Here is a 26,098-nt window from a genome sequence, read left to right on the forward strand (position 1 = left end):
ACACTGCACTTGCCTTTGCACTCTGCTGGTCCTCCAAAAGCAAATATTTGACTCTGCTGCCCTTGCCCTGACACACAGACCCCTCCTCCAACAATGGAAGAGAGCACAAGAGACACTTCTGGGCCAGGAAAGAAGCACTCACATCACTCTGCAGGTCATACACTGTCTTGGCATGGACGACGTCGTTCTGGTCGGGCAGGCAGGTCCAGCGGTGCAGGGGGTGCCGGTAATCGGCGTCGCTCACCAGCTCCTGGCACTTCTTGGCCAACACGATCCCCAGCATGTCCACAGGGGTGCTGAAGTTTGTCTTGGACTTCTCAAAGTCCTTCTTGTACTCCCTGTCACTCTGGATCTTGGCCACGTGCATCGACCACACCATCTTGGGGTCATCCTCGATGTTGCGGGCCCCGATGTGGTGGCCCAGCTGCTTTCTGTAGGCAGTTTTGTATTTGTACTGGTGGAAGGTAGAAATAACAATTACCACCTCTTTTCAAGCTGCAGTTTTAATTTCTCTGTTGTTAATATTGTGGTTAATCACTTTGCATCTAATAAATGCTCATTTTCTTGTTTATTTCCCCAACATTTTTAGCATTTTATATAAGGTCCCTCAAATATTATGGGATCTTTTACAGTTATATATTATGACATTTTAAATTATTGTATTTAATTTAATTAACTTTACACCATTAAGGATTACAAGGCCTTGGAGGAGGGTAGCAAAATAAGTGTGGTAAAATTTTAGACCTCTCCTCCTTTTAAACATAAAACATGTTAATCCAAAAGTATATCCCCCCTCAATGCCCCACTATTATTTTTCCTATAAGTCTTACCTCACTGGCAATGTCCCTGGATGCCTTTGCTGCCTGGAGAGGGATGGCATCAGGAGGAAGGTCATAGCCCTTCTTCTTCAGCTCTTCATATCCCACCTTGTAACGTTTCTGTTGGAAAAGGATTCAAAGGAATCATTGCAAGGATATTTTTCCACAGAGTTTTTGAACAGTGCAACTTTACACCCCGACTATTGAAAATAAAGCTTGGGTTTCCAAACACAGCTTGATCAAATTAAATTCCATACCTTGCCATTAATTACATGTATTTTGTAACTGATTATATATATAAAAATTATTATCTGAATGTTTTCTGATACCTCATTCAAGATCAAAATTTCCTTCTACTAAATATATTAATCTGAATGACTCACAGAGGTGAATAGTAGAGCCCCATGATTCTCTACACCCAATTTCAAATGCACTTATTTTTGTTTTCCTGAGTTCTCATGATAGAGCTCTTGATATTTCTTTACCTTTGCATATAGTCTGTGTTTGTTCCTTTGTAGCCAAGATTTTTATGTGAATTACAGAATCTTATGTAATTCTAAAGAGGCAATTTAATATAATCAGACATTTCCACAGGAATGACAGACTTACTAAAATGTACTGAATATCTACAATATTAACATGATCAGAGGGGATCAAAGAGAAAAATGGTAACATGTTGGATATTTTCCTAGTATTTTTTTATGTTCTGGCAACTTCACTTCCACTTTATAATTCAGCAGTTCCCCCTCAGGCTTCCCAGTACATAAGTTTTCTCAGGAAAGACCCCAGGTGTGTTTATAGCTGTTAGAATTGCAGAATGACTTGATTGCTTTGTAAACTAAAGGCACAATCATAATTCCAGCAAGGAAACATTGTAGAGACACACTTACATCACTTGTGTTAATCAAGTTTGACTTAGCCAACAAAATTTCAGGAGTATCAGGCATGATGTGAATCTGAGTCTTGTCCTTGTTCCAAGCTTCTCTGTAGAGGATCTGAAAGATCAAACAAAAACCTTGTCTGATCCAAGATTCCCCTTGGAAGACTAATTTCAGTTTATCTTTTCCCTGCAATAGCAAAGCAAAGCTGTACTATGCAAGAATTAGGGATGTAAACAACACAGGAGATTAAAACCAAATAACACAAAGACTTCTTGGTGAAATACAACCTATTTTTTCTTCTTTACATCCATGTAATGCCAAGACAACAGCATTAAGGCAATATATCTACATACTACCTAGAAAAGGTCTTGTTTGTAGCTATTACTGGGTAAGTTATTCAGCACTAAAACCTTGATCTGAACAAGGCACGGTGACAACAAGCAGGGTGGCAATGACTGTAAATATCTGCTATTTGTATATTTTAAGCACATGCTTTGATATGGAGATCATTTAAAAATGTCTATTAATGTAAGTATTTATTGAATCCCCTAGAAGCAACTCACATCACTTCTGTTTTTGGCATTAGACTTGGCCAAAACGATATCCATGGCATCTGGGATACTCGTGAACTTGATGGTGTCTGGGTGCTGCCTGTACTTCTTCTCACTCAGGATTTCAGAAGCTTTCTTGTTCTTCTCAGCTTCCAGAGATCCCAGAGGACTCCATCCAATGCCCCTGAGCCATTGCAGATCTGACTTATACAAATTCTGTTAAGGATGAAAACCAAAGCCACAACAGATTATTTCACTGTTCATTGATGAAAAGACTAACTGGTATTTTAGCTTCAGTCTGATCTATACTGACATCAGAGTTACCAAAGATATTTTTCCAAAAAGCAGCAATTATTTTACAGGAAAATGAGTGAATTAAACTCAGAGGAAGCTTACATCACTCTGCAGTTCATTGACCCTCTTGGCCTCGGTGACATCAACCTGGTCTGGCAGACAAGTCCAGCGGTGCAGGATCCGCTTGTAGTCGATATCACTGACCAGTTCCTGACACTTCTTAGCCAGGAGGAAGCCTAACATATCCACAGGCATGTTAAACTTGGTCTTCCACTTCTCAAAATCTTTCTTGTACTCCCTGTCACTCTGCATTTTAGCTACTTGCATAGACCACAACATCTTGGGATCATCCTGCAGGCTGCGGAACCCGATGTGGTGTCCCTGCTGCTTGCGGTAACCTTCCTTGTACTTGAACTGCAATGAGAGGGATTGATCATCAAATTACAAGGGTAAAACAGCAACAAATTCTCTCATTCAATTGCCATTACCAATTAATTACCCCTGGAAGTGTCCAAGGCCAGGTTGGATGGGGCTTGGAGCAAACTGGTCTAGTGAAAGGTGTCCCTGTCCATGGCAGGGGCTGGAACAGGATGAACTTTAACATCCCTTCCACCCCATTCTGTGACTTTATAAAAAAGCAACTTGTTATGGCATTTCAGGTAGTTTTAGTAGCCACTTGATCAAAGGGCACCACTTGGTGACAGTGAATGCTCTCCCAGGAGAGGAAGAGGGCATAGCTAGAAGGTCTCCTGTGCCATTTGATTCAGTCATTGAATGCTCAGAATTCCTAAGATTGACACACTGAAATACTTTGGTGAATAACATCATCAACAATGAAAAATGCAGATGTTTAAGCACTGGAAACATTTCCTAATGATTAACAAAATCTCTTGCACAAGTGCAGGAGCTGCACTCATGCCAAGTTATGGTAACAGCAGCACGTGTGTCACCACATGTGTTTCAGAGCTGGGAGGAGGATTTCTCTGTGGCCCACCTCATTGGGCCAAATTTGCTGCTGCTTTGAAAAGGAAACATCCAAAAGAGCAGACAGCTCCTCACTTTGTATCACTAACAACTCCATGGATGGACCACAAACTTTGCACTTGTTAAGATGCCAGAGAAACCCCTGTTAAATTGTTTTCTGCACCGACAAGAACAGACCAGGAAGGAGTTTTTTGTCAGCAATTTTGGTGTGGACTCCAAGCCACACCTTAGAAAGAGGTGTGTCTCAATCCAGTGTGACTGTAGGTTATAGCAACTACATCAGGTGTGTGTCAGAGTCAGAAATGCTGCTTACATCACTTGCAATGTCCCTTGAAGCTTTGGCAGCTTTCACTGACATGGCTTCAGGTGTGAGGTCATAGCCTTTCTTTAGCATTTCCTGCCAGCCCAGCTTGTAGAGTTTCTAAAATCGAAAACAACAGGAATTAAAAAAGTCTTAATAATATGAATGTCACCTTCTATTTAGGTACACTAATGATCCATATTACCAAATTCTGGTTACTTCACAGGCTTCACTTACAAGGGAAGGGCTGCTAGAATAGGGACTGAGAAGTGGGAAACTGATAAACAAGGAATACTGCTCTTCCAAGGTTTAGGGTAGGCATTAAATAGTTTTTTGCCATTGCAGCAGCTTCCTACTAGAGCTTATCTTGGGGAATTTGAAACATATACACCTGGGATAACTGTCCAATTGGCTTAACAAAATTGTAATTTGTAAGGGTTTCGTGCAGCCATTCCATAGTCAAGTAAGTCTGTGCACAGTGGATTTTAAGGACAGGCACTTGCAAGTCTAAGATTTCCCTCTGAGCAATGAAGAAAAGCAAAACCTGAGGATTTTTTTCTGGTACAATTGTCACTTTCTCCTATTTGAAAGCTGACAGAAAAGAGGGAATCACTGCATATATTTCTTTTCCCCAAGGTTAAAAATACACACAATTAACTTTATTTTACAATTACAATTAACTGTAATTTTACAGTAAGGAATTTTTAACTGATTTTATGTTAAGCACAGAGTGTGGTTTATGCAATTCCAGATTTCCAAAACAGGATTTACATTTTCCATACATTATAATGCAATTTAGTCTGTTAGTTTGTAGTCTGAAGCTGGTACCTAATGTTACTCTTAAAATATTACTCACATAAAAACTCTTGCCTCTGTTCTAAACCCCCAGCAGGTATTAATTTAAAATGTTAATAGGAAGAATTAAAAAACTCTACCTGACTGTAGTTTGTCTTGTTCTGTTTTGCCTGGAGAATATCTGGTGTATCTGGCATCACATGGACCTGAGTTTTATCTTTCTCCCAGGCTTGAGTATAAGCATGCTGTGGATAAAAAGTACATCACAAATGTTAATATAAATGACAAAAGATGGTTCTTTAGGGGTTTTCACCTTACCATTTGTGCACTTTGTGTACTGAGGGGTAAAAAGACATGTGCTGGCTTAGATTTATTTTACTATGTTATGACCTAATCCAGAATCAGTTGAATTATTATCCAGTCTTGCTTCCAATGCAGTCCAACTATCAAGATTTTCAGGACCAGTAATTTTTATATAAGAATGGGAAGAATAGAGCTTGGAGAAAAGCAAGAAAAGATTTTTCAACAATGCTATTTATCAATAACTGTTTCACTAAGAAACAAAATGAAGAAAGAGGAGCCTGGGACAGTTGTTTTTCCCAGTGAAATGCTGCTCCATAAAGGTGGTGACCGAGACTTAGAGACTGTTAGAACACATGGATTCTATGTGAATATTTGCCTAATTTCCCCCATAAATACTCACTTTGTTCATGATATTTGCATTCTGCCTTGCAAGGACCAAGTCCATGGCATCACTGGGTTTGGTGAAGGAGAACTGGCTGGGATGCTGGCGGTACTTCTGATCGCTCGCAATCTCCGTGGCTTTCTTGGATTTCTCCACATCCAGGGAACCAACAGGACTCCACCCAATGCCCCTGAACCACTCCTTGTAATCCTGCTTGTACTCATTCTGCCAAGAGAACACAAAAGGAAAGGTTACAATTCCCTCTCAGGCACATGGTGGGACTCCTGGGGACAGGAGCTGGACTCGATGATCCTTGTTGGGTCCCTTCCAACTTTGGATATTCCTTGATTCTGTGCAACAGCTCACACAAAACCATCCAAAAGACAGCTGTGATGTAAGAACAGGAAAAAAAGCCCCAAGAATTAAAACAGAAACTTACATCACTCTGTATCTGGTTCATGTTTCTGTAGAGCTCCAGGCTCATGGCATCTGGCAGGAGCATGTACTGGTGGATCAGGCGCTTGTAGTTGGTGTTGGTCACACGGCCTTGGGCCTCCTTGGCTGCCACCACGCTGAGGGCATCACTGGGAGTCTGGTACTGGGTCTTGCCCATCTCATAGGCCTTCTTGTACTCCCTGTCTGACTGCATCTTGGCCACTTGCATGTAATGCACAAGCAATGGATCATCCTGGAGGCTGCGGAAGCCCACCAGTTTGCCCTTGTCTTTTTCATAACCTAATTTGTATTTGTACTGTAGGAGAACAGAAACAGAGGCTTCAGCTTGTTTAGACTGGACATTAGGAAGGAATTCTTGGCTGGGAGGGTGGGGAGGCCCTGGCACAGGTTGCCCAGAGAAGCTGTGGTTGCCCCTGGATCCCTGGAATGTCTAAGGCCAGGTTGGACAGGGGCTTGGAGCAGCCTGGGATAGTGGAATGTGTTGGGGTTGGAACTGGATGATCCTTAATGTCCCTGCCAACCAGGCCATTCCATGATTCTATGATTCATTTGCTTCATAAGGAATAGCTATTTTATAAGGAAAATAACTCCCCCAATCAGATTAAAATAAGATTTTGGCATAGTTAAAACATCACAAAGCATATAGAGGTGGTGGCTTGGTCCTCTTACTCTTAGGGTGCACTCTAAAGCAAACCAGATGTCTGGGGTGCCTTCAAAAGCAGGGTATTTAAACCACTTTCTTAAAATGTGTTACAATGTATATTAAAATCTATTACAATATTTATTACAATGTATTGCAATATATATCAAACAGGTCAGAATTATTTACAAGCCAGAGAAAAAAGAGACTTCATATATTTGGCATCTAAAATTGAATTGTGTCAAGAATTGAACTCTTTACAACACCTGAAATGGATCATTTTTGATTTGAAGAACTTACATCACTGGCAATTTCCCTGGAAGCTTTGGCAGCTTTAATAGGGATGGCATCAACTCTGAGGTCGTATCCTTTCTTCCTGGATTCTTCAAATGAAGATCTGTACATTTTCTGCCAAAAGAAGGAGAATCATCTTTAAAAAAGTAAAAAAATTGCATGTTTTCCACATGGACAAATATTGGGGAAAAGTTATATCTATTAGGATGTCAGACTAAAAAAAAAAAAAAACAACAAAAAAAGGACACAAATATGTCTCTTTCTGCCCACATTAAATACACAATTACAAGCAATATTTTATTTAGCAGATGCAGATTTAACAACTGGCTACCAAAACCTGTCTATCATTTCACCTGTTACCAAAAGAACAGGTGCAATCTGCAAGAATGTTCAGTTCAGTACAAAACCTTGTGCATGGGGAAATAAAATAATAAATAATAAATGCATTAACAAACATGAATAGTACTCAAACTGTACTACCCTGTTAGCAAATGTTATATTTTAATGACCTCCCTGAACATTTCATAATCTGACTATAAGTAATATGGGTTTTACCTGGCTACTTTTGCTATTTAATTTTGGGGAAGGCAGGAGGGAAAAGTAAAATTAATAACTTTTTGGGAAATAATAACATTTTAGCAAGGTGAGAATTAGAGAGACTTGTTTTTGCTGTCATCTCACCTATTCCTAATAAAAAATTAAAAGCAAGGTCAGAGCCTTACAAACAGTACTCACTTCACTTATGTTAAATGCATTTGCTTTTGCCAGAACAATCTGAGGAATATCTGGGGTGATGTGAATTTTCTTTTTGTCTTCTTCCCAGGCTTGTTTGTACTTGTGCTGGAAGGATTAAAAAAAAGGATGTCAGCATCTCTATTTATTAAATAAAACAGTTTAAAAGGCTATTACCTATTTGAAATATTTGAAATGTCACCTCACCTTGACACTGAGGTGATACTAAATATCTCTTATTTATTTTTATCTTCTTATCCTTACCTTTTATATTTTTTATTTTATTACTAACATTTATCCTAACAATTTTTCTCTTTATTTTAGCACTTAAAATATCCTCATTAACTGCAAAAAAATTGATGGTTTCTAAAATTGTGCCTACAATAAGATTGACTCTTACATCAGGTAGAGTTTGTTTCTTACTTCTGCAAACCTAAATGAATTTTGCTGATTCCTTTCTCACCTCATCCATGATTTTGGCATTATTTAAAGCCAAGACCATGCTCATGGAGTCCATGGGAACAGAATATTTCAGCTTGTCCGGGTGCTGCCGATATTTCTTCTCACTGACAATCTCCATGGCTTTTTTGTTCTTCTCAGCTTCCAGGGAGCCCAGTGGGAGCCACCCTACCCCCTTCATGGTTTCATCATACTCTGCTTTGTATTGATTCTGGAGGCAGAAAGAAAAAACACCCCCCCCACACATAAAAAAAAATCTGTAAATCCTGATATTTCTTCCTGTTTGTAAAATTTGGAAGCACAAGATAAAAGCTATTAATGAGAAATTGGGCTTTTCCTGTGTTGGCCAGCACACAACTATTGCTCCTGAAGAGCCTGGTGGGACCTGTAAGGAGTAAATATCCATTTTACTTTCATAAAATTACTTATTTTTGAGCTGAAATGCTTTAGCAATAGGTGCAATTTCATATTTCAGAGTCTGGAAAAAACAAAACAGCTATAATTGAAGAACTCATTTAATTTACTACCTTTTAGTATATAAACTGAACTAATTCAACTAAGAAAATAGAATTATTTATCTTAATATTTATTTTAATTGTTCCCTGCTAGTCAGGTTCCCTAGACCTTCCCAGCTACACATAATTCTGATAATCTTTGGAAAATAAATGGTTCCAGACCGGTCACATCCCAACCTACTGTTAATCCACTATCATAATACATATTGGATTATAAATCTATCTAATCTCACAGTGTTCTTTCATGACTGAAGCATGGCTGTGTTTGCAATGCAAAGGTTGAAGACCCTCTTACTCACATCACTTTGCAGCTGCATCATGTTTTTGGCCAACTCGACGCTCATGGCATCGGGCAGGACGTTGTAGGTGTGGATCAGGTTTTTGTAGTTGGCATTGGTAGCCACTTCCTGGGCTTTCTTGGCTGCCACCACACTGACCATGTCCACTGGGGTATGGAAACTGGTCTTGGCCTTCTCATAATCCTTCTTGTATTCCCGATCCGACTGCATCTTGGCCACCTGCATGAAGTGCACCAGCTTGGGGTCGTCCTCGAGGCTGCGGAACCCGATGTGCTTCCCCTTGGCTTTCTCGTAGGCCAGTTTGTACTTGTACTGAGGAACAACAGCAAAGACTTCAATTCCAAACTGCACTGTTAAGCTCAGTCTTACCACTGAAAACATCCCAGGACCTCAGGTCTGGCCACTTGAACTGAATTCCAGTGAATGGCATCACCCAACTCACATCGCTGGCGATGTCTCGGGAGGTTTTGGCAGCTTTGATCGGGATGGCATCAGGCTGCAGGTCATAGCCCTTCTTCTTGTCCTCCTCCCAGCCAGCTCTGTAGAGTTTCTAGTTCCAAATATAAAAGAGAACAAGCATTACAAAGGTAGAACTACTGAAGTGTCCTACATCTGAAATTAAACAGTTTTTCAAAAGACATTAAAATGACACCAGTTTTTGATCTCAGTGCCCAGCATGAGCACAGGAACTCACATCACTCATTGTGAGCTGGTTCACTTTACACTGCAGGATTTCTGGGGTATCTGGCATAACGTGGATGGTGGTCTTCTCTTTGTTCCATTTATCTGTGTAGAGCCTCTGCAATGAAAAGGTCACCTTTAGCATTGAAAAGGTACTGAACTCTTATTTAATGAATTTGCTTTTGTTTTGCTCATTTGCAATAATTAATATTTTACAGAAAGTCCCATAAGCATCATAAATAACCTTCACAAATATGAGTGCTGAGGGACAACGTTATCTCCCTCCTTCCTTTAGTACTTTGAGAAATTTGTAAAGTATGTTTTGAGAACTAATAAATTTTGCAAATGGGAATTCTTCCCTGCTTTAATGGAAAGAATGATTTTTATTTCACAGATGCTTTTTGCATGGTAGACATGGAATAAGGATCAGTGGTGTCCCAGATAACTATGGATAAATGTAAACAACTCCACTTTTAAAGGAAAATTGTACAAAACTGACAGAATTTCAGGGGTTTTTCAGCTCACTGATTATTAAAACTTTCTACAGAAAAAAGCCAAGGTTACTAAAGCACTTTAAATTGCAAGAAGATATCTTTAATCACATACACAAACAAGAAATCTCTATAAACAGATGAGAAAATTCCCTTAATTACGAATAAACTGAGGCTTCCATGACCTCTCAGTGTCCAGTCTTAACCAAGCAACCATTACAGCCACTGGAAACTTCAACAATTTCAGTGAGAATGCACAACTTTACAAGCCAAAGATCCAAACTCTGGCTCATCCATGATCACCTGAACAGCTTCTCACCTTGTTCATAGTCTTGGCATTTTGCTTGGCAAGCACTTGCTCCATGGCATCCGTGGGGATGGAGAACTTCAGCTGGTCGGGGTGTTGCCTGTACTTCTTCTCACTGAGGATCTCTGAGGCTTTTTTGGCCTTTTCTACCTCCAGGGACTGGATTGGTATCCAGCCAACTCCTCTCAACCAGTTATTGAAGTCAGATTTGTACAAATTCTTTTAAAAAGAAAACAAGGAAAAATAGTGAGGCAAAGAAAACGACAATATTTCTGTCATTACACAGAAACACAAGCAAGGCCTCAAAACTTCTCCTGGTCGTCCATTTTTGAGGGGAAATTTAGAGCTAAATAAAACTCAAATATAATAAAGTCAGTATTTAGACACTGTACATAACCTATGATCTCTGACAGGACAAATAATAATCACAGTAATAACACATTGTAATTATAAAAGGATATGAATTTGCTGGGAATTGGAAAATATGTAGAGATATAAAGAAAGTTGTTACCCACTAGATAAGTTCCCTAGAGCTTATCAGCTATACATAATTCTGATAATCTTTGGAAAATAAATGGTTCCAGACCAGTCACCTACATCCCAATCTACTGTTAACCTAATATAATATATACTGGATTATATAAGTGATTTTTTTAGCCTTAAAAGGTTAATAGTGTAACACAGTAATTATGAGAAGAAGAAAATAATGAGCTGCTTAATGATTACATACATCACTCTGAAGCTGCATCGCGTTCTTCGAGAGCTCCAGGTTGACAGCATCAGGCAGGAGGGTGTAATTGTGGATTGGCTGCTTATAGCCCATGTTTGTAACCACTTCCTGGGCCTTCTTGGCCGCTGTCACACTGAACATGTCCAGGGGAGTGTGATATTTGGTCTTGGTGACCTCATAGTCCTTCTTGTACTCCCGGTCCGACTGGATTTTGGCCACGTTCATGTAATGAACAAGTTTGGGATCGTCCTGGAGGCTGCGGTACCCGACCTGTTTGCCTTTGTCCTTCTCGTAGGATTCCTTGTACTTGTACTGGAGACACAGGAAAAGAGAGGTTTGTCCACTTGGGAAAGAGGAAACATACTTTTGATGATTTTAAAACACTGAGTTGCAAAGTATTAACCATTGCAATTCATTCTACAATCTCATAAATTATCTACATGCCCTCCCTCACCATTGCCACTGACATAAGATATTCCACTGCCATGGACTTCTAACCCCCAGGGACATTCAGCTTTTAATTAAGATATTATATAAACTATGATGTAATAACAATATCATAATAAAACAACAATATAATATAATATAAACTATAATAATAAATTTTCGAACCCCCTCACCAAACAATCAGATACCCCAAAATTCAATTGGGATGTTCAAGAGGGGGGTGGAAGAGTCACTTGCAAGCTTTTGCTAAAGCAGAAGGACAGGTCTCCAGTAATTAAGAACAGAGCACAGGATAATAATAATAATAGTAATAATAATAATAATAATTATAATAATAAATAAAGTTTGAAATGAGCTGGTGAACCCTTGAAGCAGACAATATGCTACAGAAAGCTGCAGTGCTGTAAATGACACTCACATCACTTGCAATATTCCGAGAGGCTTTAGCTGCAATAATGGGAATGGCATCAGGTTTCAGGTCATATCCTTTGGCAAGGGTTTTCTTCCAGTCTGCTTTGTAGTTAGCCTTGGAGGGGAAAAAAAGAAAGGAATTCACAATGTTAGGAGCAGCAATTTTAACCAAGTGTTTAAGTCATTATTTTTATTACAGTTACGGAACCAAAATATTCAGTTTAGTCTGAGAAATTTCAAGGAAAAATGTTCACCTGCACAAAAACTGCAGTTCTATTTGGATAAATAAATCTGCTACAAAGACAATCATTAAATCCACAAGCATTTTTTGCAATTTTTATTTAGAACAACTCCATCAGTGGCATTTTTGCAAAGCCTTTTCTCATTTGACCGAACCTTCAGAATTTTTTTTCCTGTCAGCTTCAAACACAGCCCTTGTGGTGTGAAACGACTGAAGAAAGCAGTCTGGCTGATTTTTTATTATCAGTTTGGACAGAATATTTGCATTTCAAGGCTATTAAAGGCGATAGCAGCTTTTATCTAGCTCCTGGAAGGCTGATAATGCCACCAAAAATTTAATATCATAAAGGCAATACAATTGATACTGTCAGTGGAGATCTTTATGGTGTTGGATGGATGCAAGTAGGGAGGGAAAGTAGGCAGACTGGTAGCTGAATGGCAGGAAAAAGCATTCTTATCTTCCTAGTGGAATTCCCCTTTAAAAGCCCAGCAGCAGGAAGCAACACTCAGAGACCTTGTACTGCTTGCCCGTGCAATGGTTTATATAAAAATAAATTATATAAGTCTCCTAAAATACAGGAATCTGAATAACATCATGCTGGTTTTCTCACTCAGTTTACAGCAGTAAAGCACTGAAATGTGTTTATGCTCATGAATGCTCAGACAGCTCAAAAATTTGCTTAACAAGCACAAAAGCAAAAGCTGAGCTGAATTCAGAGCTTGGGCATTTGGGACAGGCAAGAAACAGCACCACTCTTCAGATCATATCCCCTTGCTTTGAATTCTTCCAATCCCATTTTGCAACAGTTCTTGAAGAAAAGGTGAACTTAACAGAAACTTCATTTGGATCAAGAGCTCTACATTCCAAATATACTCACATCACTGATGTTGTAGGCATTAACTCTGGCCTGTATGAAATGGGGCACATCAGGAGGGAGGTGGTACTTGTGAATTACTTCTTCACCTTTGGATTTATACAGTATCTGCCAAGAAAAATAAAAAAAGAAATTTAGCAGCCCAAAATTTAATTGTAGATTAAAAAACTACTTAAAAAGGTGTGATTTCCAGGTGATTTTCCACTGGAACTGTGAATATACACACACAGTCACCTAGACATTTATTTCAGGAGTTCTCTTAAAACTGGATGAAGTGAGAGAGGGTAGAAATTGGTAATGTTTGCTGAGTTTACTTACATCACTCAGCTGTTTGCTGTTGATCTCTGCTTGCTTCTGTACTGGAGAGTCAGTGACTGCAGTGAATTTGATTTGATCAGGATGCTTTTTGTAGGTGTGCTGAAGGAAGATAAAAAATACATTGGCAAAAGAGGCATAGAAAGTATTTTCTGAGTATTGATAAAGTAAATAAAATTATGAATAAAGTAACTTAAGTACTTTCAAAGGATTCATTTTAAAATATGTTGAGTTAAGCAGGTGAATGCTTGAGGTTCATTCTTCATTTCGGTACTATTCCTTTAATTGTATGGTTTTACTCATTAAAAAAGGGATTGTGTAATATCTGTCTCGAACACTAGATGTCACAAAAGGCTCGAAAATAGGGATGGAGGTTTTTAAAAGTCGCTTAAGCTCGTCAAGCCAAATTGAAAAGCACTGAAGTTAAGAGGAATCACTCAGGTAATTTCTACTCCTGTTCTTTACTTACATCTTTGCATTGCTCCAACTTCTTAATCGCTTCATACTCTTGAGTTATGGTCTGGGGGAAGTAGCATTTTGTCTTTTCCTCCTCATAATCTGCTTTGTAGTTTTTCTAGGAGCAAAATCAACATTCAGTAAGAAACCACAACTGAGCTTTCTCTGAAAGGAAGGTGTGGGGGGGAAAACAGGACAACAGCCACACTCACATCGCTCTTCATAGCTTCGACTTGCATGCAGTGCGTGTGATATGGGTCCTCAAAGCTGCCCAAATAGTGCCCCAAAATATTCTTTTGATAGGCCTCCTTGTATTTCACCTGGCAAAACAACCCTGAGTTGATAAACAAAAGTAATCCAGAGGGTCAGGACTGAAGGACACAACATAAATCAAATACGTACGTCGCTGAAATTCTTCAGAGCGGCATCGGTCTGGAACTTGGGGGTGTCACAGTAATTCATCTTGTTGCCTTTTGACTGCTCATAGGCTTCTTTGTATAATTTCTGTAAGAGAAAACAAGGTCAGATAATGCAGGAGATTTCACTGCAACTCACCCACAGCACGTTAAAAATTGCAAGAGGAAACCTGTGAAATGGTTGCAAAGAGAAGATTTCTCGCAGGACTGAGGAACAGCTGGTACTATTTTCCCAATGATTTTTTAAAGTAACTTTTTTTTAGGTTTGTAAGGGAAGCCAGAAAGGTCTGACTAATGGTTTTTGAAGTTCTGACACTGAAAAATATGTGATCTCTTTCCATGCAGATGAAAACAGCAAGAGGAGAGAAATTGAGAAGGCTGTTACAGTGAGTAACCAGAACACAACATATGTAAAAGTACCACGTATTTTATCATGATTGTATCAGTTGAAATTCCTTAAACCAGTAAGGGAAGGACTGCCCTCTTGTGATCCATTATCCACAGGTATCTAAATTGATTATAAAGTAACTAGCTATCCACATGCCACTGCTACAGCCCCACTCATCCCTGGAGAAATGACTCTTTACTTGACCTGTTCTGGTTGGGGGGCACCTCATGACAAATACAAATACAAACACAAAACTAAAACTACTAAGAGATGCAAAGGAGAGGCCTTGGGAAGAAATGAAGTTTGGTTTCTTGGACAAGACTGAAACTCATGATACTTACATCACTGAGGATATTGCCTGCAGCTTTTAATTGCTTCAGCAACGGGTTCTCTGTAGCAGGAAGCACATTATAATCTGCAATGGCTTTCTTCTTTTCATAGTCTGCTCTGTATTTTACCTTGAAAAAAATAAAAACAGAAAGGGCAGGGTTTTAAAAATCAGTATTAAAAGCCAAATGTTCACTAACCTGTGTAATTGCCCAGAGAAGCTGTGGCTGCCCCATCCCTGGAAGTGTCCAAGGCCAGACTGGACAGGGCTTGGAGCAACCTGGGATAGTGGAAGGTGTCAGGGTTGGAACAAGATGGGCTTTAAGGTCCCTTCCAGCCCAACCCAGTCTGGGATATGATTTTAATCTATACCATAACCTTGAATTTTTCAGAAAAAAATGCCCCTGGTTACATAACTTCCCATTCATGGTGGCAAAGGACCATGAAAGGTCCTGACAAAACAGTTTCAGCACCGACTTGTCTGACTGTGGGACTGACTGTTCTCCAGCTGAGCAAATGGCACACCCAGAACTCACCTTACTGACGTTCTCTGAAGCTTTCTTATTGGCTTCATACTCTGGGGTTTCAGTCTGCATGAAGTAGATTTGGTCTTTCATGTTTTCAAAGTCTTCCTGGTACTTTCTCTGTTGGGAACAGAGACAGACAGAAAACAACGCATCAAACGTGCTTACTTTGCAATCAGACACCCACAAAGTGGCTTATTTAGGAAAGGAAAAATATCACCAGAGGAGCAGGCAAATTATATCAGTATTTTCCATGTGAACACAGACAGAGGATAAAGCTGGTCAAGATTCCCTGAAGAATCCACTCACCATACTTAGATTTTCTGCATTCATTTTTGCAATGGCCACGTCATAGCACGGAGTTTGACTCCACTTGCCTTTGACTTTGTTTTTATAGTCCTTATGGTAATTAATCTATAAGGAAATAAAACAATCAAATTTAATCCCCAAGACACAGATTCATTTTCACTTGACAAGTTTGGTTGTCACAGTTGTATTTTTAAAGTTGCTTCACATTTTACATCTGCCTTCTAAACACTTCAGTAGCTACTGTCAAAAACACTTTAAACATGATTTGACCAAACCACTTCAGTGTTCAGTTATTGCTCTTAGTTCCTCCCCTGACCTAAAAAGGGTAAATAGGTGGCACAAATAATCTCTTTTTGAACAAAGTCATTAATAAGAAAATCTCTCTGTGATACTTCACTAACACACTCCTTTAGTTCTGTTTTCTCACTGCTCACATAATACTGGGACACAGTATTGCCCATTAGTTAAGTAGGAATTTACTGTTATTGCTGTTTATTATTTTACTAATTTCGAAGAATTATGATACTGATCTTGGGGTTTACATGTTACAAAATCTTCTTGATGACAATTTACCTTTTAAACTGTGGAATCGTAAGATTACAGAAGTTTTCTCTAAATGAAATTATTTCACCTTCCAAATGGGTTCAGTATATTTTATGGGTGGTTCTGCATCCAGAAGTGAACAGTGTAACTCTCTAATCTTAAGGAGCATATAATGTTCAATATACAATAAAATAAATAAAATCATGCTTGTCCTAAATTCTGAACTGAGTTAAAATCCTAATTCTGCCTTACAAGATTATACAACTTGGTTCCAGTTTCTTCAGCAACTTTGGTCTTCCTGCATATCTCTTCTTTCTCTTTTTCTTTCTTTAGGTACCTTTTTGCCTCTCTAACTCCCAAAGTGAGGTATCCACAGGAAAAGCCACTGCATCCTACTCACATTGCTCAGCTGCCTCGTCACCTTCTTGGCCAGTTCCACATCAGGGGGATCTGGCAGGGAGGTAAATTTGGCTTTCTGCTCGTCATGCCCTTTTTTGTAGACAATCTGCAAATGGGGAAGAAACAGAGATTTCCAGTAACTGCCAAGCTGAGCATCAGAACATTCAGCTCTGCTCCCACCCCATTAACTGCAGCAGTTCTGCCCACAGCCACTGCAGCAGGAACCCCTTCAATCAGCAGTGAACATCTGCAAAATTCACTGAAATCTGGACCTGAAAACCCTGACTGGAGAGTTCCAGGTATCCAAATATCAGCAAATCCCACAGTCCTGCCAATTCCTATCTTTGCTTATTGCTGTTTTAGAGACAGATTTGCAGACTCACAATGGTGAACTGGACTTAAGAGTCAACCCTGGGAGAGAGTTTCTCCATTTGAAATCATTTTATTCAAATATTTAATTTAAAATATTATAAAACTATAGTGTAGAATAGAAACAATCTACCAAGTTATGCCAGAACCCAACTGTGTTTGGTACTCACATCACTCAGAGACTTCTGAGCCTGGGCCACCCTCCTGAGCTCTGGGCTGTCGTTGTAGGGATAAAACAGAGTTTTGTCTCCTTCCCACTCCTCAGTGTAGAGTTTCTGAAACCCAGGAGAACACCAGAATGCTCATTATGAATTAATCTGTGCCTTGGAAAGCTTCTCTCATTTCAGCTGCTTAGAGCTGGCATTGTTTTCTCTTACCTTGCTGAACATTGCTGTGTTTTTTATTGCATTCACAAGCTCTGGAGCATCAGGGGGCAGCAGGTACTTGTCCTTATTCTCCTCCCAGTTCTGTTTATATAATACCTGGAAGGAAAGATCAGCCAGTTGGTCACTCAATCACTAGAAAAATATTTACTTTTGTGAATATTGTGTAAATATTGTGAATAAACTACCTGCTCTTGAGATTATTTCAAAGTGAAAGCCTCAGTCCAGTGACATTTGAAGGCAGCAAATGGGAACATTTAAGACTGTATTTATATTTATAAGATACATTTATACCAACTTCTCTGCTGTCCCTCCCTGTGCCTCTAAATTGCTGTATAAACATTGCTTCAGCTCAGAACTTTATTCATATCAGCAACTTCACAATCCACAGTGAAACCCACTCACCTTGCTCACTTGCTGGGACACTTTCTTGGCATGTTCTATATCCATGGCCTTTTCATCCACGTGGCAAATAGTCCTGGCAATTTCCCCAGCCATGCGGTATTTAACCTGGAGGCACAAAAAACAACTTATTCTACAGTAAAAACTGCTTTTTTTCCTCTTAAAGAAAATCAGAATATCAATGTTTAGACACTTAATGTTGTGAGCATCCCAAACCTGAACGGAGCTGGAAATGAAGCCTATGGAAACCAATGGATTTGGGGAATTAACTGAGGAAGAAATGCAGCTTTGAGACAGGTTCAAGAGATGGGATTCCAAGCTAGAGGTGGTGCCTGTCTGTGATCACAGAGCTGTTTCTAAGAGCACTTCCACTGTATAATGAGAGGTCCATCCCCAGGATATGCAGTGTAGTTCCATTTCCCAGCCCATTCCCATGTAAACACTGGCTGTAGTGCCAAACCCACATAATCACAATTCCCATGGCAAAACAGCAGCTTGGTTGGAATATCACTTCTTATCCAACACCCAAAATTCAGACTTAATTTGCTTCTAACCTACTCATTAAACATTATTTTCTCATGCAGTTGCCACCCACCTCACTGAGCTGGTCCTGCACTTTCTTGATCCTCCGAATTTCTGGGGTATCAATTGTGGAAGCATAAGGCTTTCCTTTCTCTTTTCTAAATTTTTCTTTGTACTTGTTCTGGAAGAAAACAATGACAAACACAAATAAGACACAGCCTGAAGCTCTGACAGAAATCTATTGGCAATTATTGCCATATTTATCTGGTTAGGATAAGAATTTGGGGTGATTATTTAGTAACAGAAATGAGCATTACTCAATTACATTTGCAATTGTGCTTATTTTAACCAATTTACTTTATTCCATCTGAAACAACAGAAAAAAGTTCATCTCTAACTTCAGTCTTGCTTGGATCACCTTTAATTGATTATATTCTCCTTAGTAGCTTAATATTGATATTAAGCTGCTGTTAATAATAATTATATAAAATACATAAAAATTATATATTTAATTGATATATTAAATCTATAATTGATATTAGTATAGATCCATTATTGCATGATGATTAAGAGCTGACTATTGGTATTATTATTATATTAAGTATAAAATTAAAAATAAATTTAGTCTTTTGCAACATAATAATCAAATAATCCCTAAGCAATCTTTCCAGGGTGTTCCTCAAGAAATCAAAGACGTGGGACAATCTTACCTCACTGAATAGGTCCTTCATTTTGTTGCTGTGTTCCAGGTAAGGCGTCAAAAACTTGGATGGGTCCACTTTTGTCCGGATTGTCTTTTTCCTGGCTGGAGGTGCTGCATCCTTCCCAGAAGGTTTGTCCTCCTTGACAGTGTAGGTGGTTGTGGTAGTTTCAGGACCTGTGAACTCTGTGCTGACAGTCTCAGTGATCTCAGTGACCACCTGGGAATAAAGAAATCAAAACAATTACATGCTTTATAGCTCTAAACATTCATTATTATAAGCATTTTTCACCTCCCTGAGCGAGTAAAAGGATGCTCAGCTTATCCAGATCCACGAGGAGACAAAAAACCAGTGACATTTTTCCTGCTGGGATTATCCATTATTCCTACTATACATCACCCAACCTAAAAAAGCCACAAGGAATTAAATGTCTGGCTGGTTTCTGTATCAAACTCACGTAATTATTCACCAGAGGATCTGGAAGCTGCCTCTGTTTAATATGTATAACTCCCAATGAATTTAAATAGTTTATATTCTTGTTTATCAACAGATAAACATTATTATGGTCTGCAAGCAATAATTTTAACACTATGGTTCTAATGAAAAGTAACTAAAAATAATTATTACAACTTAAAAATGTGCTCCAAAATCACCTAAATGAGAGTCAGATTTTATTTAATATGAAATTTTTTATAAAAAAATTGACTTTAAGGTCAGATTTCTGATAGCTGTCTGCAGCAGTATGAGATAGAACTGAAAATACATCAAGAATTGAACATTTAATAGCTTTGGTTTCTGCACAAGCCTATGCCATAAAGAGTATTTCATGGTAACATAGGAGAGAGTTGAGATATATCTATTTTATAAATAGAATTTCAAATTGTGGCAACAAATCCTTGGTGACCCAAATATTTGTTACCAGTGACATAAAGAGAAATCTGCAAACCATCAGTTTTTTTGGGAAATTGCCCAAGGGGAAGGGAAGAGAACTGATACATGTAAAGTGGTCCTCTAGATCATCCCACAGCAGAGGAAATAAAGTATTAAACAGCAACTCTTCGGTGCTATTTGTGAGTTTAATGTGAAAAATTAAACCTCAGAATACAAAAAGGCTACTGATTTAAGAGTTACACATTAATTACATGTATATAGACGCTATATGAATAATGAAAGGGACCTTTACCTCATGTGGCTCACCCTCCTCAATAACTGTCTCCTCAATGTAGTACTATTAAAAAAAAAAAAAGAGGAAAAAAATCATTGTTAGGTCAGATTAGCAAACTGTAGCTTCTGTGAAGCTGTTTTAAAACCACACTTCTGGAGGAACAGAGTTGCAGTTCACAGGTACTGATGGAGTAATTCTGAATATCCGTTCATTTTTTGCATTAATGATTGGATTTTTTTCCATACATTCCTCAACTAATCATCGTCCAAGTAATTAATGAAGGATGTTATCTAATTTCACCCACAAGAGGGAAGGCAATGATGACCATAGTAAAAGAATCAGCATTTAAACTCCAGCATTTTCCAGTTGTTTGGTGATGCTCTGAGGGGGCTGTAGCAGGTTTCTCTAAGCCTGTCCTCGGAGTTGTTCCTACCTACAGATCCTTGAAGGACACCAATAATTACTGGCTGCCAGTTATGCTTTGTCCTACTGATCTCAACTCTGAACCTGCTAATTTTCCACCCACTTTATTGTCCTCTATTTACCCCATATCTCATGAATCTGGTGATACAAAGAGGTCTCCCTGAAGCAGTCGAGATACACAACCTTCACTGCTCTCCCCTTGTCCACAGCAGCTGTGAACTCATTATAAATACTAATGAGATGGGTCAACCACTGTTTTCCCTTGATAACTCAACGTTTACTGCTCTTCACGACCTTCATGTCTTTCGTGTGTTTAGAAATAGCTTCTCAAATCATTTGCTCCATGGCCTTCCCAAAGAATGAAGTGAGGTAATTCTCTGGATCTTCCTTCTTGCCTTTCTTGAACATCAAGTTGAAGGAATGGAGTTTGTAATGTTTTAAGTCTTTATGTTCCTCCCAAGTGTCCTGATCCTGCTTCCACCTTCAGTATATTTCTTTTTTTGTGATTTTGCTCAGTCTGGGGCTCCGCGTTCCTCCACACCAGCCTCCAGCTGCGTTTGACTTCTGCACTTCGGATTGAACCATGTGCTCTGAGAAAATCATTTTAGAAGATGGTTCAACTCCCCTGGGCCCCACAGGATCTTCCCTGAACAGCCCCAAATGTGTCCTTCTGAAGTTTGGGATTGTAATTCTGTTTATCTTCCTCACTGTTCTCTGAATCTTCAACTTCACGAGTCCTGTGGTCACAGCAGCCATGGCTGCCCTTGACCTTGGCATCTTCCACCACTTCTTGCTTGGTTGTGAGTAGCAGGTTCCACAGAACATCTCTCCTAGTTGGGAAACGGAGCTGGGGAAGAGGCTGGAGCAGCAGGAGGGGCTGAGGGAGCTGGGGGGGCTCGGCCTGGAGAAAAGGAGGCTCAGGGGGGACCTTCTGGCTCTGCAACCCCCTGACAGGAGGGGGGAGCAAGATGGAGGTTGGCTCTTCTCCCAGAGAACAGCACTACAGGAAACAGCCTCTGGTTGTGCCAGGGGACGTTTAGATTGGATTTGGGGAAACATTGGGGTGGACTTGATGACCTTGGAGGTGTTTTCCAGCGTTAACAACTCCGCTATTCTCCGTCCTTAGGCTCGCCCTCCATCACCCCCGAAGGGAGCCCCGAGCCGCCATTTCCAGCCGCGGCCGCGCGATGGCGCCGTCGGGCGCTAAATGGCGGCCGCGCTGAGGGGGCCGCGCGCCGATCGGGGCTTCGCCCTCAGACATCTCCGCCCTCAGACATCTCCGCCCTCAAACGTCTCCGCTCGCTGCCAGTTGAGGGGAAAAAAGCATTTACGGACATTGCCCCACCCGCTGTAGTAACCGGCATGGATCGTATCCATGAGGTGCCGAACTGCCAGAAAGGAGAAAATGTAAAACGTGGGGTTCGTGTTTGGAAACCTCCTCGGCGATACCTGCTCAGGGTCACTTGCCAAAAGCTGCGGCAGCAAAAAGCCCTTTGAATCGAGACCTAAAAAAATTCTCATTGAAATTTAAGCCCTTTCGCCAGAGCTGTTCCTCAAAGTTAGTTGATGCGACCGGCTCGTACTTCCCAACCTGTGATATATTGGGTTTTTTTGAGGCGATTTCTGCTCTCTTGCCCAGACGTGCTGGACCCACCTTCCAAAAACTTTCTGCAAACCTTCCAATTCACCTTCCACCAAACCTTCTGCAAACTTTCTATAAAACCTTCCACCAAATCTTCTGCAACATCTTCCACCAAACCTTCTGCAAAATCTTCCACCAAACCTTCTGCAAAATCTTCCACCAAACCTTCTGCAAAATCTTCCACCAAACCTTCTGCAAAATCTTCCACCAAACCTTCTGCAAAATCTTCCACAAAACCTTCCACCAAACCTTCTGCAAAATCTTCCACAAAACCTTCCACAACACTTTCCACAATCCTTCCACAACACCTCAAGTAACTCACCAGCAAAAGTTTGTGTCATTCCCGTCACAAAACGGCTACGACGTCAAGTACGGGTTAGTAATTCCCGAGAAATTAAAAAAATAGTATCTTAGAATGCTTGGCGTTGCCTCAGCTACTCAATATTCAACAACCATCTTCTAATTCTTTCAGAAGATTAATTTCTGATACAACTCTTGGAGGTTTAAAATCATGAGTTTATATAAAAGTGGGCTTTTAGTTAAGAAAACTCTGGAAAGGTTTAATTTGCCTTAAAATTGCACCAAATGCTGTTGTTCCTCTTTTATGTAACTTCTCACCATGAGTACCCTGAGGGAAGCTACTAAAGCAGTGCCACCTTGGTCTGTCTGAGGGATGTGGTTGCAGCAAGGTGGTCACTGAAAATTAAAAACAAAGGATGAAACGGGGCTGTGTGGACAGAAAGCCCAACATAACATAATTCCAGCTGGAATAAATAAACTTTGACAGCAAATAAATACCTGTTACTGAGAGCACACAACGCTCAGGAAGCACGAACGCAATTATAAGTGCTAATAGGAAATTTAATGAAGGCTGGTGTTTTGTAACTGCGTGGTACAATGCCTTTAAATGGACTTTATGAGTGGTAACTCTTTATTTTCCAAAACATATTTAACTAATCCATTTGGCTTTACTTCATTCACTGTTTGAAATTTTTAAAGTCTGCAGCCAGGGCTCAGTGCCCTCACATCACCTAAAATCAACAGCTTACCGAACACAGTGTGCTGACAATGGGTTGTGAGATGTCTGCATTTATACTCTTCTTCTTTTCCTCAAACACAGCAATTTGCTACAATAACTTATGTATTTAATAACACATAAATTAATTTCAGAATAGCAATAATGCAACAGGTAAGACCACTCTGTTGACTTCATGGATTGTTTCAATAGCAAAGTCATCGCTCTGGTGGCATTTGCTCACAATCCTAAACTGTAAATTCCCCAGTTCCTGGGGATTCTTTTAATTGAACTCTCAGTTTAAATGACCTCTTTGCAGATTAATCCCTGATGGAACTCCACAGGCAAAGAATCAAGGAACCACAGAATGGTTTGGATTGGAAGGGACCTTTAAGCCCATCTTGTTCCAACCCTGACACCTTCCACTATCCAGGTTGCTCCAGGCCCCATCCAGCCTGGCCTTGGACACTTCCAGGGATCCAGGGGCAGCCACAGCTTCTCTGGGCAACCTGAGCCAGGGCCTGCCCACCCTCCCAGGGAAGAATTGTCCCCCAGTATCCCATCTAACCCTGCCCTCTGGCAGTGGGAAGCCATTCCCCTGGTTCTGCCACTTAAATCTGGTTCCATCTCTGCAACTTCTAAGGCTGAACCTGGTCATGGTCCCTCGGTGGCACAAACCTCCTGCCTTTCTGCACTGCAGTGGGCACAGAGGCAAGGCTAGGAAGGGGCTTCCAAAGTCATCCTCTCCAGCATGGATTGGGTGACAGAGGGCAAGCCAGCAGGGAGAAGAGATGGCCCAGTGCATCTATAATTAAGCAGAAGAGTAATGAGGAAACCTTGTGCTGTGGGTGTAGGAGGGTTACAGTCCTTATTTAAACTCAGAAACTATGGCAGGAACCAGCAGACTTTGCTCCGCTGAGAGCAACTGTTGTTGTTTGTTGTGGGTTCTTTACTGATTAAGCCATTTAATAGATATCTAATCATCCCCTAATCTTCAGAGAGCAAACAGCCACCTATGCTCCTGAGCAGAGTCTCATTAAAGTGATTAATATATTCATTCACAAGGCAGGAAACAATTATTTCTACTCTTAAGATTTTCTCCTTACCTCCACAACTTCCTCATATTCTTCTTCCTCCATTCTGAAGGTTTTCTTCTGTCTCTCCCCCACTCACTAGTCATGCAGCAAATAAAAATATGAATAAACAGGATTAGCCCAAAACTACCATGAAAAGTGACAAATCAAGTTCATAAAGCACCTGGAGTCATGATCTAGTCAGATCCTAAATAAAGCTGGGATCTGGCACTACTTTGATTATTATGGAAAAACATGGGATTAAGTTTCAAATATACTGATATAAGTTACAATTTTGGACAAATACTTCATTCCAATAGTTGTAACACCAATACTGGAATCCAATGAAAATAAAAAAAGAAGAGATTTCTTGAAGTGTGATTTGGGTTCTTTATTACAACAGAATTATATGAAGCATTTTTCTTTTCTCTGTGACTATTCTCTTTCATTATATTATTCAAGCTCCTGTTTGAATGGGAGCTTTATCTGTATATTCTGTGATATTCATTCATAAGTGAAAGCCTAATGTAGAAAAATATAATAAATATTTTTTTTAAGAGTCTTTTGGTTAATGAGGCAATTTCTGTCTCTCCAGCATTAGCCTATATTGATTCTCTGGGAGGTTTTTTTTAAGCTCTTGTGGCTTTTTTCTCTCTGTTTCTTCAGACCTGGAAAAGATGAAATTCCACAGAGCTGGCTGAATTACAAAGCACAGATTACTGTCGAAAATTAATTAACACACTGATTTTGCTGCGAGGCAGAGCTACAATTTTCCACCGGAGCCTGCAGCCCTGTTTCTAATGCTGGGAGGGGATGAGGCTTTGGAACAGCTGCTCCTGAGTCCAGGGATATTTGCCGTGTAAGCTAATCCCGCCAACTGCCCGTTGAGTTTAGCTGGTTACACTGCAATTCCTTCTGAGGCAAGGGAAGTCGAGTAACCCAGGTTAAATATAGGAACATGGAATACTGTCCCTTTTTAGTTTCCAGTGAGGTGAGAAAAACTGCCAAAAAGTTAATTTGTTGAACCAGATCATTAACTATTGAAATAAATCAAGAATAACTCCATTAATGGGCGGCAAGTTGTGTGAAAAAGTAGGCCAAAGTGAGTGATTAAAGCCAAGAAGTGGGGATTGCATATAAGGATATAAACTATAAAAACTATCACAGTTATAACCTTCAGTTACACTCCCAAACACAATTCCAGGTGCTTTCCTCCTCCTGCAGTCTGCAGCTGGTTATCCAGGCAGAAGACTTGTCTTCCATGGGCAAGGCATGACAACTACTCCCAAAAAACTACCAACTGGGGAAGCAGCTCGAGGTCCTGCTCTAAGGAAAAGAAGTCAAACACGATTAAAATGTTCTTACCAGCAACATCCAGCAAATATCCTTTGGAGCAAAGCCTCTCCAGCCTTCCCTCCTGAGCAGCAGTGGGAGAGAGCGAGCGGGTGCAGCGGCTCCCGAGGACACGTGTGGCCAGCACGGCCAATCCGGCTCCAGCCCGCTCCAGTTTCAGCCCTAAATATACTCGGTGACCCCGGAGCAGCCACCTGTTCCCAGCAGCATGGATGGAAAGGGAGCTGAGCACCTCGGTGCTCCTGAGGAAACCAAAACACACCAGAGTCTGGCCTGGCTTCTCCAGGTCTCTGCTGAAATGGACCCCCCAGCAGACCAAGGGAACACTCCAGTGGAAAAAACATGGGTGTTTTCTTCCTTCAGAGTTGATAAGAACAAGGAATTTGAATTTATTTCATTCCTGTATTGTACCTGAATCAGAACTGTCCCAATTCAAGAATCCCGGAACTTCAGAGCAAGGAGTCTGGGCTGAGAACTAAATTTTCAG

General features: G+C 40.2%; 1 protein-coding gene across 50 annotated transcripts in view; it reads right to left on the reverse strand.

Annotated features, from left to right (window-relative positions):
- The window catches only part of NEB (nebulin), a 101,075-nt gene extending 75,338 nt beyond the window's left edge, over positions 1-25,737 (reverse strand). For 48 of the 50 annotated variants that reach the window (XM_051810129.1, XM_051810123.1, XM_051810138.1 and 45 more), the window contains exons 1-35: positions 25,624-25,736; positions 24,292-24,357; positions 20,124-20,168; positions 18,950-19,159; positions 18,313-18,420; positions 17,721-17,825; positions 17,310-17,414; positions 17,103-17,207; positions 16,565-16,669; positions 15,622-15,726; positions 15,325-15,432; positions 14,803-14,919; positions 14,060-14,161; positions 13,870-13,977; positions 13,671-13,775; positions 13,205-13,303; positions 12,890-12,994; positions 11,779-11,886; positions 10,914-11,225; positions 10,196-10,402; positions 9,399-9,503; positions 9,147-9,254; positions 8,705-9,016; positions 7,895-8,101; positions 7,435-7,539; positions 6,706-6,813; positions 5,749-6,060; positions 5,328-5,534; positions 4,765-4,869; positions 3,842-3,949; positions 2,647-2,958; positions 2,263-2,466; positions 1,709-1,813; positions 831-938; positions 143-454 (exon numbers count right to left, since the gene is read on the reverse strand). In XM_051810129.1, coding sequence (XP_051666089.1) covers positions 143-454; positions 831-938; positions 1,709-1,813; positions 2,263-2,466; positions 2,647-2,958; positions 3,842-3,949; positions 4,765-4,869; positions 5,328-5,534; positions 5,749-6,060; positions 6,706-6,813; positions 7,435-7,539; positions 7,895-8,101; positions 8,705-9,016; positions 9,147-9,254; positions 9,399-9,503; positions 10,196-10,402; positions 10,914-11,225; positions 11,779-11,886; positions 12,890-12,994; positions 13,205-13,303; positions 13,671-13,775; positions 13,870-13,977; positions 14,060-14,161; positions 14,803-14,919; positions 15,325-15,432; positions 15,622-15,726; positions 16,565-16,669; positions 17,103-17,207; positions 17,310-17,414; positions 17,721-17,825; positions 18,313-18,420; positions 18,950-19,159; positions 20,124-20,168; positions 24,292-24,324 — 5,010 coding nt within the window. In that variant the 5' untranslated portion in view covers positions 24,325-24,357; positions 25,624-25,736. Of the gene's footprint in view, positions 1-142; positions 455-830; positions 939-1,708; positions 1,814-2,262; positions 2,467-2,646; positions 2,959-3,841; positions 3,950-4,764; positions 4,870-5,327; positions 5,535-5,748; positions 6,061-6,705; positions 6,814-7,434; positions 7,540-7,894; positions 8,102-8,704; positions 9,017-9,146; positions 9,255-9,398; positions 9,504-10,195; positions 10,403-10,913; positions 11,226-11,778; positions 11,887-12,889; positions 12,995-13,204; positions 13,304-13,670; positions 13,776-13,869; positions 13,978-14,059; positions 14,162-14,802; positions 14,920-15,324; positions 15,433-15,621; positions 15,727-16,564; positions 16,670-17,102; positions 17,208-17,309; positions 17,415-17,720; positions 17,826-18,312; positions 18,421-18,949; positions 19,160-20,123; positions 20,169-24,291; positions 24,358-25,623 lie in introns of all 50 variants that reach the window. The other 2 variants (XM_051810146.1, XM_051810145.1) reach the window with 1 other exon arrangement.
- Positions 25,738-26,098: the final 361 nt, after the last annotated feature.

This window comes from Manacus candei, unplaced genomic scaffold, assembly GCF_025592945.1.
Source record: "Manacus candei isolate 608988 ecotype Guabito, Panama unplaced genomic scaffold, ASM2559294v1 h1tg000077l, whole genome shotgun sequence".
NCBI lineage: Eukaryota > Metazoa > Chordata > Aves > Passeriformes > Pipridae > Manacus > Manacus candei.